General features: G+C 45.1%; 1 protein-coding gene across 2 annotated transcripts in view; it reads right to left on the bottom strand.

The window, feature by feature from the left end:
- The window catches only part of SHC3 (SHC adaptor protein 3), a 187,136-nt gene that overhangs the window by 94,293 nt on the left and 77,941 nt on the right, over positions 1-14,902 (bottom strand). For both annotated transcript variants that reach the window (XM_036992455.2, XM_036992456.2), the window contains exons 3-5: positions 8,967-9,030; positions 6,805-6,924; positions 3,761-3,814 (exon numbers count right to left, since the gene is read on the bottom strand). In XM_036992455.2, the coding sequence (XP_036848350.2) occupies positions 3,761-3,814; positions 6,805-6,924; positions 8,967-9,030 (238 nt within the window). The remainder of the gene's footprint in view (positions 1-3,760; positions 3,815-6,804; positions 6,925-8,966; positions 9,031-14,902) is intronic.

The following is a 14,902-nucleotide window of genomic DNA, read 5'->3' as shown; positions in this document are numbered from 1 at the left end:
GCTCTTGGTGGTCTTTTAACACTGCTAATAATAGTAGATTGCAATTACAGTGTGCCTTTTTGTTTGTTTGGAGGGATTAACAGTGTTATCCAGTCTGTCATAGTTGACATTTCAAAACACATTTCCTTGCCAGGTACACTGAGGCACAAAGCAATAAGTAGATTCCACACTGGCAGCAGCACAAGGAATAGAACTAGAATGGGCTGTATTTAAAACATCTACCAATTTCAATGATTACAAACTAGTCTGGAGTGGGAACTCATGCACAATGTGATATGCATTTGGATTGGTTGAAATGAGAAGTAACCATGCTCCTGTTTAGTGGCGTCATGACATTTTCTGTATCAGAAAAAATAAAAAAGGTTATGAATTACTTTAAGGGTCACAGAATTCTTCCTGTTTTGTTTTTTTTTTTTTTGTAATGAAGAAGTGATGGGGAAATTTGAAAACAGTTCACAGACTGTGTGCATCCTGGAGGATAAAATAATTTTAATGTAAGCTGGTATATTTAGCTTCTATTTTCTTGATCTCTGTGCATCCCCTTATTAACATCATCAGGGGAATGAGGTTTGAGACAGGGTCCTGCTAGGATCCGTAGACACAATTTTGCAATGTGTCTTCCTTTGATCTTTCAAGCTGGGTTACCTCCCAAATTTCAGAAACTATGGTTCTAAATACCTCATTGATTAGAAAGCCCTGCAGGTTCATCAGAGCCGGATGCAGATGCAGTAAAGGTGTAAGTGGGGCTAGGTGAGCAGGTGCGGTGCAAGTGCAGAGGTTGTATGCAAATGTTCAGATTAACCTTGCAAACACACCATGGATGGGCTTGATCGACTTCCTCTTCCTACATGTACATCTCAGGGAGGCCCTTCGTTTTACAATGAAACAAAAGAAACTAAAGGATTGGGAAGAAAGAGGGAAAGGAAGGAGGAAACCATCATGGGAGACTTTGGAAAACAACAAAGAACCACCTGCAGGATGGCCAAAACCCTATCCTGCAAGTGGTCTTTGGCCAAGGGTCTGGGATGAGACCCTGGGCCTTGCTGCAGAGCCATGCTGGACCATGTGGGACCGGGAGCCCAGCAACTGGTGGAGGGGAGGGAAAGGGAGGGCGGCTGGCTCTCCTGTGGCTTGGACGCTGGTGTCACCCACTGCCCTTGGGAAATGTCGAGACCAGAGCCAACAGTTGGCTGTCAATGTGCTGACAGCAGTTCTACAGTCAGGCCACCCAGGCAGAAGGTGCATGGGGCGTGAGGTTGGGAAGACAGGTAAACACAGGGCATGAGGAAGTCCCTTTTCGCCTATAAGTAGGCAATACCCTGGCTTGGGAGGGACCAGTGTAACCCATCAATGACTCGGGCTACCTTGGACAGTACCTTCTACATAAACGTGAGTGTTGCCTACTGATAATTGGCAAAAAAAATATAAGACAGTGACAATATTAACACAGTACCACTTATGTACCACCATTCCTTTATTAAAAAAGATGTTTAACAGCAGAAGGCAGTCTTCCCAGGAAATAGTACAATTTTTTAACTGAGTAAATCTAGCTCCAAGAAAAACTCACTCCATTGTTGTAATTTCTAAATGTTTCTTCAAGCTGGAGAAAACTTTACCCAGGCCAGTGAAGAGTCCCATGACAATAGGCTGAGGGACCCTTTTCTGCCCCTGGTGGCCTGCAAAGCTGACTGTGTTTCTGGCCCTGGCAGCTGACTTCCTGCCTGGTGTCTGCAGAGGGCCAGGCAGCAACAGGGAACAGCAGGCTGTCAGGGGGTGGCCCTGCTGGAGGAGGGGCCCTTTCCTAGTTCTGCCTCTGGTGATGCTGAGTGAACCCAGAGCTCATATACTGTGGCATTCCTGACCAAACTTGGGGGGCTCTTGTTATTCCACCTTCTTCATTAAGGAAATAGGACAAAAATAGAAATTCTAATTCTATTGTCTGTCTCTCCCTCTTTATCTCTGCAACGCCTTCCCTGTTGGCAAAGCAAAATGTTGAAAGAGTACAGAGTTAAATTTGGAGAGAAAAACACCAATTTCAAATATGCATGAATAAACCAGCCTAATTCACAGCCTTCGAGTAACTTCAAGTGCAAAAGCAGAGGGTGCAAGTGGGTGCCCAACAGCAGAAGGGACAGGCTGCACTTGCAGAGCCACGAAGTGAGAGCACCCTGGCAGCCCAGGAACCATGGCATCACCTCCTGAGAAGGCTGAGCCTTCAGGGATTTTTTTTTTTTGGTATCATTACTCTACAATTACATGAGGAACATTATGTTCACTAGACTCCCCCCATCACCAAGTCCCCCCCACATACTCCATTACAGTCACTGTCCATCAGCATAGTAAGATGCTGTAGAATCACTCCTTGTCTTCTCTGTGTTGCACAGACCTCCCCGTGCCCCCCCCAACATTATACATGCTAATCGTAATGCCCCCTTTCTTTCTCCCCGCCCTTATCCCTCCCTTCCCACCCACCCTCCCCAGTCCCTTTCCCTTTGGTAACTGTTAGTCCATTCTTGGGTTCTGTGATTCTGCTGCTGTTTTGTTCCTTCAGTTTTTTCTATGTTCTTATACTCCACAGATGAGTGAAATCATCTGATACTTGTCTTTCTCCGCTTGGTTTATTTCACTGAGCATAATACCCTCTAGCTCCAACTATGCTGTTGCGAATGGTAGGATTTGTCTTCTTCTTATGGCTGAATAATATTCCATTGTGTATATGTACCACATCTTCTTTATCCATTCATCTACTGATGGATACTTAGGTTGCTTCCATTTCTTGGCTATTGTAAACAGTGCTGCGATAAACATAGGGGTGCATATGTCTTTTTCAAACTGCACTGCTTAGGGTAAATTCCTAGAAGTGGAATTCCTGGGTCAAATGGTATTTCTATTTTTAGTTTTTTGAGGAACCTCCATACTGCTTTCCACAATGGTTGAGCTAATTTACATTCTCACCAGCAGTGTAGGAGGGTTCCCCTTTATCCACAACCTCGCCAATATTTGCTGTTGTTTGTCTTTCGGATGGTGGTGATCCTTACTGGTGTGAGGTGATATCTCATTGTGGTTTTAATTTGCATTTCTCTGATGACTAGCGATGTGGAGCACCTTTTCATGTGTCTGTTGGCCATCTGAATTTCTTCTTTGGAGAACTGTCTGTTCAGCTCCTCTGCCCATTTTTTAATTGGATTATTTGCTTTTTGTTTGTTGAAGTGCATGAGCTCTTTATATATTTTGGATGTCAACCCTTTATCAGATCTGTCATTTATGAATATATTCTCCCATACTGTAGGATGCCTTTTTGTTCTATTGGTGGTATCCTCTGCTGTACAGAAGCTTTTCAGCTTGATATAATCCCACTTGTTCATTTTTGCTTTTGTTTCCCTTGCCTGTGGAGATACGTGCATGAAGAAGTCACTCATGTTTATGTCCAAGAGATTTTTGCCTATGTTTTTTTCTAAGAGTTTTATGCTTTCATGACTTACATTCAGGTCTTTGATCTATTTTGAATTTACTTTTGTATATGGGGTTAGACAATGATCCAGTTTCATTCTCTTACATGTAGCTCTTTCAAGGATTTTGACAGCTTTTGGACAGTAAATGAAAATAAACAAGTCAAGAAGGGCTTCTGAAACCAGAGGGGGAAATAGTAGACATCATAGTCAACCTTCTGGGTAGTGTCCTAAGAGGCACCCTTTGCAGGAGGGTCCTGTCTCAGAAATTCCCGACAATGGCAGGATAAAGCAGCTCCAGGGACACTTACCGGGTCTCCCCCAGAGGCGAAGGAGATGGACTGCATGTGATGGTTCGCTATAATCTGCCCAAAACAAGAATGACAGGTGCCATTATTACCCTCCGTGGCTTGGAAAACCAAGTGTTTGTTGGCAGGCGATACAAATCAACATGGCTTCCTGAGAATTGGTAAAATTGGTAGCCCGTGGAAAGGATGATAAAGGTCATAGTGATAGCAAGCTCACCCTGTTCATCTGGCTGCTTTGCCAGAAGTGCCCCATTTAGTCTGACAGCAGCCCTGTGAAGGAGGGGTGACTGTAACCCCATCTCTCAGAGGGCTACCTGGCCTGCTCAAGGTCTACAGTTCAACCTGGAGTCTTCACCTCCATGCCCCTTTGAGAAGGAAAATGTACCACCCACTCACACAAGTTCAATTGTGCCATTTCCATTTTCAAAGACATATAGGGTCTTCAGCATACACCCCACAGCCAGAGTGGAGGGAGGGTGGCTGACACTACTGCATCCCGTGTGCACTACGGGCACATAAATTGGAAAGCCTGCATCCAAGATCAAAATCGCTGCCCTCTCAGGCACTCTTGTCATTTACCAACTTAAAAACCAGTGAGGGCATTCCAGGTTAATTTTAAAATGGGGAATTCCCATTAGCATTATGAACGGCTGCATTCAGTGGAATTTAGTAGGCACAGTAAATTAGAAGCTGCCCTAAATTTAAAGAGCTACATAAGTCTTCCATGTTATTTTTATCTTTTAAAAGACAATGTAATGACACTGAAGTAAATTTCCAGGAGTGGGAACAATGCTGTGGTCTCCATCCCAACATAACCAGATTTAGTTGTGCACAGCCCTCTTGGCCCCTTGCTGGTGAGCAGTCTGAATTTACAGAGCTGTGATTGCACCACCCCAGGGATTTTCCAACTAAGCTCCTGTAAAACTCAAGGGAAGACTTTAACTGAATTGTAAGATAAAATAAGATACTTTAAAATGCCCACCTCAGTTGTTGGCACTTGCAAAACTACTCAGGACCTAGAAAGACTTGAGTATAAATGAATAAAACAGCATAAATAATATAAATAACAAATGAATAAAAACCCTGAGGTGGCTCTGGAACCCACCCGCGCCCAGCTGTTGGTGGCCGCTCACAGCTCTCCAGAGTCCCGCCTGCCGTAGTCCAGAGGGGAGGGCTCCCAGGAGAGCAGTGTGGACATAGCAATCCTCAAACAATGAAAAACTAAAGTTGCTGAGTTTTGCTTATTTAATTTTTGCTTGTAAGGCAGCTCTAAAACTGGGGTTTGGAAATTAAAGTGAGCAGTGGGGAAAAATGCAAATTGTATTTGGGCAACACAATTCATGACCATTACGGTGTGATTGCATTTAAGCCCTTCAGGTAAGACAGAAATCAAGGAGCCAGAAAATGAGCACTCTACTCTGTGAGAGCCCTGGAGAAAGCAGGCACCGCCTCCTCTCTTGCAGAGGCGGGGTCCAGTCAGGCTTGCTCTTAATTTGCACCAGCCAGGCCCTAAATTCAGGGGGACAGGAGAGCCAGCAGGCAGGAACCTCAATCCTGGCCTTCCTCAGACCGTGCATGTCATCAGAGACAGCATCCCTCGGGGCCCGCAGGCCAGCACTCACACGGTCCTCCAGAGCCCAGGAGAACCAGACACGCCCGCTAGCCCCAACCCCAGCTGGAGAGGCCAACTGGGGTGGCCTCATCCATTCTGTTCTGAGTTTGTTTTCCTTTTGTTTGAGGTGGGGAATGAGGTAGGAGGGGGAATTAGGACATCTATCCCACAGAATTCAGGGCCATGGTCTGAGGATTCCTAGAAATAAAAGGTGTAGCCAGCAGGATGAATAAAAGTGGACATGGGTGTAGAACACAGAGCCAAGAGCACTGGACTCTGGTAGCCACCTGCCGAGGGGGCCTCTGCAACCTGGCACCACTGTGCTCAACAGCTCAGAGACTAAACCTGCTTCATCCACCACCTGAGTGACCGATTAACCAGCGGTTAGGAGGGCCCACATGAAAAGATGTACGGTTACCTATTGGTCAGGTGAGGAAACAGAAATGCCGTGACAAGTGGCATCTGGTATGTCTCAACAAAGCCCGGATGCTGAAGCTCCCTCCTACTGGATTTAGAATCTATTTCAACATCTCGGGGGTAGAGAAGAGGTATAAATGAGGCTGAGAACTCTGCTTGCTTACCTGGCACACAGAAATCAGTAAATATAAATACAGATGGCCACATAAAGGTAAGCCCAGCATTGCTGGGAGCACTCTGCCTGAGTTGGGAGGTGTGGCACTCACCGTGTGAGTCCACCTACTTTCCAGTCCACAGTGCTGGCAGGTGGGCCCGGGTTAAGCAGAGGTTATGAAGATTAGGCTCCATGGTCCTGGTACAGTTCATGGGCACATCTGCCTGCTGGCACCCAGGACGGCTACTCCTATGCCCATTTTTCCAGCAGAAGGAACTAACGATCAGAGAAGTTAAGACACTCCAGAAGAACCAACCATCCTCGCCAGGATTCACCTCCATAAAGGCTGCAGCTGCACCCTCTGGGTTAGCAACAAACTCTTCCACCCTGGGGAGCTGCAGGGGCGCCCCACCCATCTGCCCTGCATACTGTGGACTGAGAGAGGCTCCAAAACAATGGACCTCTGAGCCAGAAAAACGCTCACTTCAACTGTGACACATCACCCATTTCAAAGATGATAAAATGTGATGTGAGATGGCTGTAGCACCAATGAAATATGGCATAAAGACAACAAAACGGGCTAAAGGATAGGGAGAGGAGACCACACACACACCTCTCTATGTTGCACACACATCAGCAACCATGCACCCCCCCTCTCAAAAACATAAGCCAATTGATGAAGAATCAAAGGACACCAACTGCATCTATCACTCTGTTAGTGACCCTCCCAAGTGGCCAATCTGGGTTTGCAGACAAGCAAAGGTTTTACACAAATGTGCTCCACACAGGCTGCGTAAGGCTGGAAGCCCTGCAAAACCCCATCTTGAGGAGGGGTGGGGGATGAGGGGCCTGAGCGCTACAGACCTGTTTTGAGTCGGGCGTCCGCAGGTTCAAGCTGGCGGTGGATATGGTCAGGGAGATGTTCGTCCCTGCAAACTGCAGGTTGCTCTTACCCAAGATGCTGGACAGCATTTTGCTTGGAGGCTGTGAAACCAATCAGCATAATTTTAGCTTTTGATTTGTAGGAAGACTGTTGGGGCTTCAGGGTTGCAGGCGATATATCACACCCCAAAACCCCACCTGTGTGCCCTCATTAAGCACAGGAAAAAAAATCGTGCCACAAAGGAGCCAGGAGGGCAGGATCTCACACTAAGGCACAAATTCTAGAATATGCAATATGCAGTGTGGAGCATCTAACGTGCACACAGTGGGATGAGGACCCTGTCAGAATGTCAGAGGTGACCGTGTTCTGGGCAGCTCATGTTGTGGTGCGTCTCATGGGTCACTCACAAGCTTGGGGACAATGCTGAGGCCAAGGTCTTCAGCTCTGCAGACTCAGAAACCAGTTTGATCCCACCAACAGTGAAACTGCCCCAGGCAGACTAAAAGGCTTACAAGTGATCCCCAGGAATTGTGAGGACGCCACAGCTGAACGGGATGGACACCAATCCTCTGCTGCAATATCCTCCAGGTCAGTGCTCACCAGACGGTCCAGTCAGAACCAGGTGGGCCTGAGTGGGCACGAGGGTGGATGAAATGGTCCAGCTCCAGCCTGCAGCTGTCAGCCAGTCAGAAACGCCCTTGGTGTGGGGATGGACAGGCCACATTTTCTGGCCAAGCACCTTCTCCCCAGGTACCTGGATAGGTCATGCCCACACTTGTCTCTGTCCTTTGCTGGCCAACTCATCCTTCCTTTTCAGATTAGAACATGTCCTATTTATAGGCAAATTAACACTAGTTCTTAACCAAGCAGACACTGTTTTCAATCTCCTGCAAGCTATTTAAAAATAGAGAGGCCTACGACTCACCCCCGAGATTCTGATGACAGAAACCCACATTGTTTCTACCACCTTCTCCCAGAGAACCACGAGGGCACCCCAGAGCTTGCCAGTCAGATGACACCTGGCTCTGAAAGAGGAGGTTCCCTACGTCTGTTATTAGACTCCCCCTAGTTCCTGTGGTTAAGACTCTGGAATCTTGCTTGGCTCCCTGTGTCCCCCGGGGCTGATTAGAACATAGGCTGCAGTCTGAGTCTTCATCCAAAGTTCTCTGTCTGAAGTCACAAATGTCCCCAGATCATGAAGACAGAACCTACTTGCAGTCCAGGGAGTGGCAGGGGCAAGCACCTGACCTCCCCAAACCCCAGCCTCAGGACAAATCCGGAGATGTGCACAGTCAGTCCAGGCAAAGCGAAGTCCTAATGGTAGGTATTTACTAGACTCTTAACTAAGGAGTTTTTCTGAGCTTTCTCTTAATCCAACCACCTTCTGGTGTAAAGGACCGGGCTTGAAGGTGCAGTCCCTGAAGCCAGGCCACCTGGGCTTGAGCAATGCCTGCTAACCCTGTGACTTCTCACCTCTCTGCCTCAGTTTTTATCTTCTGTAAAATGGGGATACCCAGTGGTGCTATACAGCTGGCTTATACCCCTTTAAAGTTATTAAAAATTTAGGAATTTTATGAGCTATCCATTAAAACCAGCTGACAGGAAAAGTTACTTATGTAAACTTAGAGTTAAACAAATACAATTAAAAAAACAAGCAAGAAATATTCAAAATTCATCACTTCCTTATTGGTTTTGCTACATAAACGGCCATCTATGCCGTTCAGGTTACTTGTGTCCACTGCACGTGTGGTGGAAATACACATGATCACGGGCTGCAGCTGCAGTTCAGGGATGTCATGGTAAAGCTCAAAGTCAGCTCGGTGAAAGCATTTGCACCACAGAAATGGGCAAACACTGCCCTTTCCTTCACCCCTGAGCTTGTAGTTCCACACTTACCAGCTTGCCCCTGGGGTGCCAGCTGCAAAGACTTGTTAAAAGGAAGGGAATTAATGTTCAAAAGCGCTCAGGGGAATGCTGGCCTGTTGCATCATCGTCTCTAGGCTCAGTGTCAGATGACTGTCCTGTCAACCACATGGCAGAGGGAAGGCCATGGAAAGAAGGTACCAGCTGTGTAACAAAAGCTCCTGTGTGGTGACGCGAGAGTGGGGAAGTGCAGGAGACAGCGATGCAGCATGGCCGGTACCTTTCTCTTCCTGAAGGCTCCCTTGGCTCCAGGCACGGCTTCGCAAACACGGCTGATGGCTTCCCTAAAGAGGGTGGGAGCAGAGATTGTTTTATTTTACCAGCTCAGTCAGGATTGCAGCCAGAGACTCCACCCGACCATGTCCCCAGAAAAACAGCTGCCTGTGTATGTCAGCATAGGAAAGGGACTGGTTTCGGGAGTCATCCGGGCTCCTGATAAACACAGTGAAGCAGACACAAACGGGTCACCTTAACCCCTGACTGGCAGCATCCCAATTCTTCCTGTGTGGTGTTGTGTCCTAAAGGTGTTATCTGTACCAATGCCATTCTCTTTTATTGTATGCTTGGTTAAGGTTCCCACTGAAAACATCAGCCTCTGAAATGTCCACATCCAGGACCATGGCACAAGGCCCAACCTGATCCAGCACAGTTACTGATCAAGGCCCTTCCAAAGTAAGTCAAGGTGAAATCAAAAGAAATCTGGTGGTCTGAGCATTATCCCAGCTTCTGATGTTAGTAAATACCAAAACATGACAAAACCAACAGGAAGTTGAAGGAGGGGAGCTCCAGGGGTATACACATGAGCCAGAAATGAGTTCTGTGGAGGGCGCCCTCCTGGGGAAGGGGACCAGGGGTGTCCCAGGTGCTGGGACCTGAGGAGGCCCAGCTGCAGAGGGGTCTGCACGGGCATGGGGACAGGCGCGAAGGTGAGAGCGGATGGGGGCTGGGCTGGCGGGGTTGGGTAGGGGGACGTGGCTTCGGGGACGGGGCAGCTCCAAAGCAACACAGACTTTGGGAGGTGGCCTCATTGAGAAATGACCGAGATTTGCAGAAGATGGCTGCCAAGTCAGGAGCCCAGAAAGGAGCCGGGTGACCTCTCAGCTCCCTCCCCGGGAAGGGTTGATAGGGAGGGAACACAGGGAGAATACACAACCAGGGACTGGGGGACCCGCTGGGTGATCAGGAAGACAGCAGTGCTCAGGCACATCCCCCAGCTTTCTCAGCTGGGTTCTGCTTGAAATTATTCCCTGTTCTTTAGAATCACCATCACCATTCCAACCCTGAAGAGCCCTATGTCCTCGTCAAAGCAGGTGTGAGACTATTAAGAAGCTTTGCATTTGCCATTCATTACAGGGAACAGGGAAAGAAATGCCACTCCAAAAGTTCAGACACCTCTAAAACTGTAGACGATGAATCACTGTGACTCAAAGTTTATTTAAAAGAAATAAATGTTTTTTATGTTTATGCCCAATCGTTTATTTTATAATAATATTCTAACTATGTATATGTTCTATAGAAATTATACAAAATACTCTCAAAAAGTAAATTCCTTACATAAGAAGGTAAACTGTCTCCTTAAGGAACTATGTAAACCCCAGTATCTGTAGTTTACCTGTTTAATTTTAAAAGTCCGATGCATCTCTGCACCGTGCTTGTTTTATTAAGTGACACACTTAGCTGAGCAGAGCAGCTCAACCTCAGACGGTTCCAGCAGGCCCCGAGGATGTTACGTGTGGGAAGACTCCATAAGTCAGTCCCTAAATATCTGTGATAAGTATGGCGTTTCCGCTATCCACCGGCATGGAAGGTAAGAGAAAGAAATCAGTCTTGGAGGACAGTTTTCAAAAAAGTTAACCGTCAAGTTTCTAACCTGTTATACAGGTTAGATGCCACCCACATCTCATCTAGATGGGCCAGGAAGCTCTGGCAGTAGGCCCTGCTGTTTCGGGGCCCCATCTGAAAGAGGGTGGTGGAAACACAAGTGAACATGGAGCCCAGGCCGGGCAGAAGATGCTGCAAATAATGAGCACATTCCATGAAACGCGCCCTCCCCCAGAGAGGCACACAGGGTCACAGGGCACAGACGCTCAATCTCATGCCCTTAAACTTCTCAAGTGTCAGAAATTCCAGACATTTCTCAGAGCTCATGAATTCAAGAAAGTCCTAAGGATCCCCCCATTAGACTTTAAAATCCCCAAAAGGTTTGCAAATCAAGCTGCTTTTCAGAAAAATGTTCCCCCTCGTCATTGACATACATTTGTTTTTAATGGCCACGTGACAACGTATGCGTGTGAATTCTCATTTTGACCAAGCTGATCATCTCTATTTCTGTCTTAAATGGAAATGTAACATAATTACTAATGACCGCAACATTTAGGTGACTGCAATTAGTCACTTTAACTCCAAAGTCTAATTTTTTTTTTTTTTTTTTTTTTTTTTTTTTATTTACTTAACTTTATTTTTTTTTTTTTTTTTTTTTTTGAGAGGGCATCTCTCATATTTATTGATCAAATGGTTGTTAACAACAATAAAATTCAGTATAGGGGGGTCAATGCTCAATGTACAATCATTAATCCATCTCAAGCCTAATTCTCGTCAGTCTCCAATCTTCTGAAGCATAACGAACAAGTTCTTACATGGTGAACGAATTCTTACAGAGTGAATAAATTCTTACATGGTGAACAGTACAAGGGCAGTCATCACAGAAACTTTCGGTTTTGATCATGCAATATGACCTATAAACCATCAGGTCAAATATGAATATTCATTTGATTTTTGTACTTGATTTATATGTTGATCCCACATTTCTCCTATTATTATTATTATTTTTATTTTTAATAAAATGCTGAAGTGGTAGGTAGATGCAAGATAAAGGTAGAAAACATAGTTTAGTGCTGTAAGAAGGCAAATGTAGATGATCAGATGATCAGGTGTGTGCCTATGGACTAAGTATTAATCCAGGCTAGACAAGGGCAGCAAGACATCCACGGATGCAGAAGATTTCTCTCAAAGCAGGGGGGGTGAGGTTCTGAGCCTCACCTCTGTTGATCCCCAAATTCTCACCTGATGGCCCCCCTGCGACTGTGCCTGTCTTAGGTTGTTCCTCCCTTGAGGAATCTTACCCGTCTCTGGCTAACCAGTCATCTTCCGGGGCCATACAGGGAAATGTAAAGTTGGTAAGTGAGAGAGAAGCCATATTGTTTGCAAAGGTTAGCTTTTTACTTCTTTGCAGATTTATGCCCTGTGGCTTCTATGCCCAGCACTTGTCTCGAGGTATCTTTACCACCTGGAGGAATTATGATACTCGGTAAATTCGATATGAGGCACGAATTCTATTTAAAGTTTGTAATTAGGAAGGAAGAAGAAAAGCTATAGATGTAGCATATGAAGGAAACTTGGGAGGATTGATTATTTCTTTGACATATCTTCTTGTATAGTACCTTAAGTATGTATAGGTTTTAAACTACTAAGTAATTTGCACACACATATTAACATAATAGGAATACGGTGACATAAACAAAGCAAATCTATAATTACCAGCCATCTCCAGTGAAGCCAAGAAAACCATTTAGGCACCCTAGGCATTTGTGAAAATTTATCTATGATATGATGGATATTTTCCAACTGTACTTGAACCATCAGACAAATTAAAGCAGCCCATTTCTGGGATCTGTTCACATCCCATATGTTCTTTTAACCATAGATAGTCTATAGTCATGAGATTTTGGGGTGCTACAACTTGCACCCCTCCCAACTCCTGGTTGAGTTCCAACAGTACAGATCCAGTCAAATTCGTTGTCTCACTGTATGCACATGCCAGCCTAGACATCTCCCTCCTCCTTCTCATGGCAAGTCCAGGAGATGGTGGGCTGGATGCAGCCACAACCGCAGCATCGTCCGGATCCCTGTGGAGGCTTTTTGATGATCATCCCCCGGCACGAGTCCTCCAGAGAGTGCTGATGCCGGAAGCTCCTCCTCATATCGTATCTTAGTTCATTTTCTGGGTATCCAAGCTAGGCCTTGATCTTCTGCGTAGAAACAAACAGACCCTTTGCCCACACTTTGACATGCCCTCTATACCACTGTGCAGAACTCATTGGAGGTCAGCACACAGTAACTGCTTTTTTTTTTTTTTTTTTTAATTAAGAGAAAGGAATATTATCAGAAAAGAGTACCTCCATAGCTGATCATCTGACACCCTTTAAGTGATCAACATTAAGGATATTTAAAGCATGCGTTGATCTTTGATTTACCAATAGTTTTATCCTGTTAAGGAGTAATCCCCCTTTTCTTTCTTTCTTTCTTTTTTTTTTTTTAAATTTTTAATCTACACTTACCTGAAGAATACTATGTTTACTATGCTCTCCCCTATATCAGGTCCCCCCTAACAACCACATTACGGTTACTGTCCATCAGCTTAGCAAAATGTTGTAGAGTCACTACTTGTCCTCTCTGTGTTGTGCAGCCCACCCTCCCCTATCTCCCTCCCCCCCATGCATGCTAATCTTAATACCCCCCTTCTTCTTCCCCCCCCTTATCCCTCCCTGCCCACCCATCCTCCCCAGTTCCTTTCCCTTTGGTACCTGTTAGTCCATTTTTGGGTTCTGTAATTCTGCTGCTGTTTTGTTCCTTCAGTTTTTCCTTTGTTCCTATACTCCTCAGATGAGTGAAATCATTTGGTATTTCTCTTTCTCCGCTTGGCTTATTTCACTGAGCATAATACTCTCCAGCTCCATCCATGTTGCTACAAATGGTTGGATTTTTCCACTTCTTATGGCTGAGTAGTATTCCATTGTGTATATGTACCACATCTTCTTTATCCATTCATCTACAGATGGACATTTAGGTTGCTTCCAATTCTTGGCTATTGTAAATAGTGCTGCGATAAACATAGGAGTGCATCTGTCTTTCTCAAACTTGATTGCTGCATTCTTAGGGTAAATTCCTAGGAGTGGAATTCCTGGGTCAAATGGTAGGTCTGTTTTGAGCATTTTGATGCACCTCCATACTGCTTTCCACAATGGTTGAACTAATTTACATTCCCACCAGCAGTGTAGGAGGGTTCCCCTTTCTCCACAGCCTCGCCAACATTTGTTGTTGTTTGTCTTTTGGATGGCAGCTATCCTTACTGGTGTGAGGTGATACCTCATTGTAGTTTTAATTTGCATTTCTCTGATAATTAGCGATGTGGAGCATCTTTTCATGTGTCTCTTGGCCATCTGTATTTCTTTTTTGGAGAACTGTCTGTTCAGTTCCTCTGCCCATTTTTTAATTGGGTTATTTGTTTTTTGTTTGTTGAGGCGTGTGAGCTCTTTATATATTCTGGACGTCAAGCCTTTATCAGATCTGTCATTTTCAAATATATTCTCCCATACTGTAGGGTTCCTTTTTGTTCTATTGATGGTGTCTTTCGCTGTACAGAAGCTTTTCAGCTTAATGTAGTCCCACTTGCTCATTTTTGCTGTTGTTTTCCTTGCCCGGGGAGATATGTTCAAGAAGAGATCACTCATGTTTATGTCTAAGAGGTTTTTGCCTATGTTTTTTTCCAAGAGTTTAATGGTTTCGTGACTTACATTCAGGTCTTTGATCCATTTTGAGTTTACCTTTGTATATGGGGTTAGACAATGGTCCAGTTTCATTCTCCTACATGTAGCTGTCCAGTTTTGCCAGCACCATCTGTTGAAGAGACTGTCATTTTGCCATTGTATGTCCATGGCTCCTTTATCAAATATTAATTGACCATATATGTTTGGGTTAATTTCTGGGGTCTCTAATCTGTTCCACTGGTCTGTGGCTCTGTTCTTGTGCCAGTACCAAATTGTCTTGATTACTATGGCTTTGTAGTAGAGCTTGAAGTTGGGGAGTGAGATCCCCCCTACTTTATTCTTCTTTTTCAGGATTGCTTTGGCTATTCGGGGTCTTTGGTGTTTCCATATGAATTTTTGAATTATTTGTTCCAATTCATTGAAGAATGTTGCTGGTAATTTGAGAGGGATTGCATCAAATTTGTATATTGCTTTCGGCAGGATGGCCATTTTGACGATATTAATTCTTCCTAGCCATGAGCATGGGATGAGTTTCCATTTATTAGTGTCCCCTTTAATTTCTCTTAAGAGTGACTTGTAGTTTTCAGAGTATAAGTCTTTCACTTCCTTG

The sequence above is a fragment of the Manis javanica genome, chromosome 2, assembly GCF_040802235.1.
Source record: "Manis javanica isolate MJ-LG chromosome 2, MJ_LKY, whole genome shotgun sequence".
NCBI classification, from domain to species: Eukaryota; Metazoa; Chordata; class Mammalia; order Pholidota; family Manidae; genus Manis; species Manis javanica.
The sequence above is the reverse complement of the archived record's forward strand: the minus strand, read 5'-3'. Positions and strand labels throughout refer to the sequence as shown.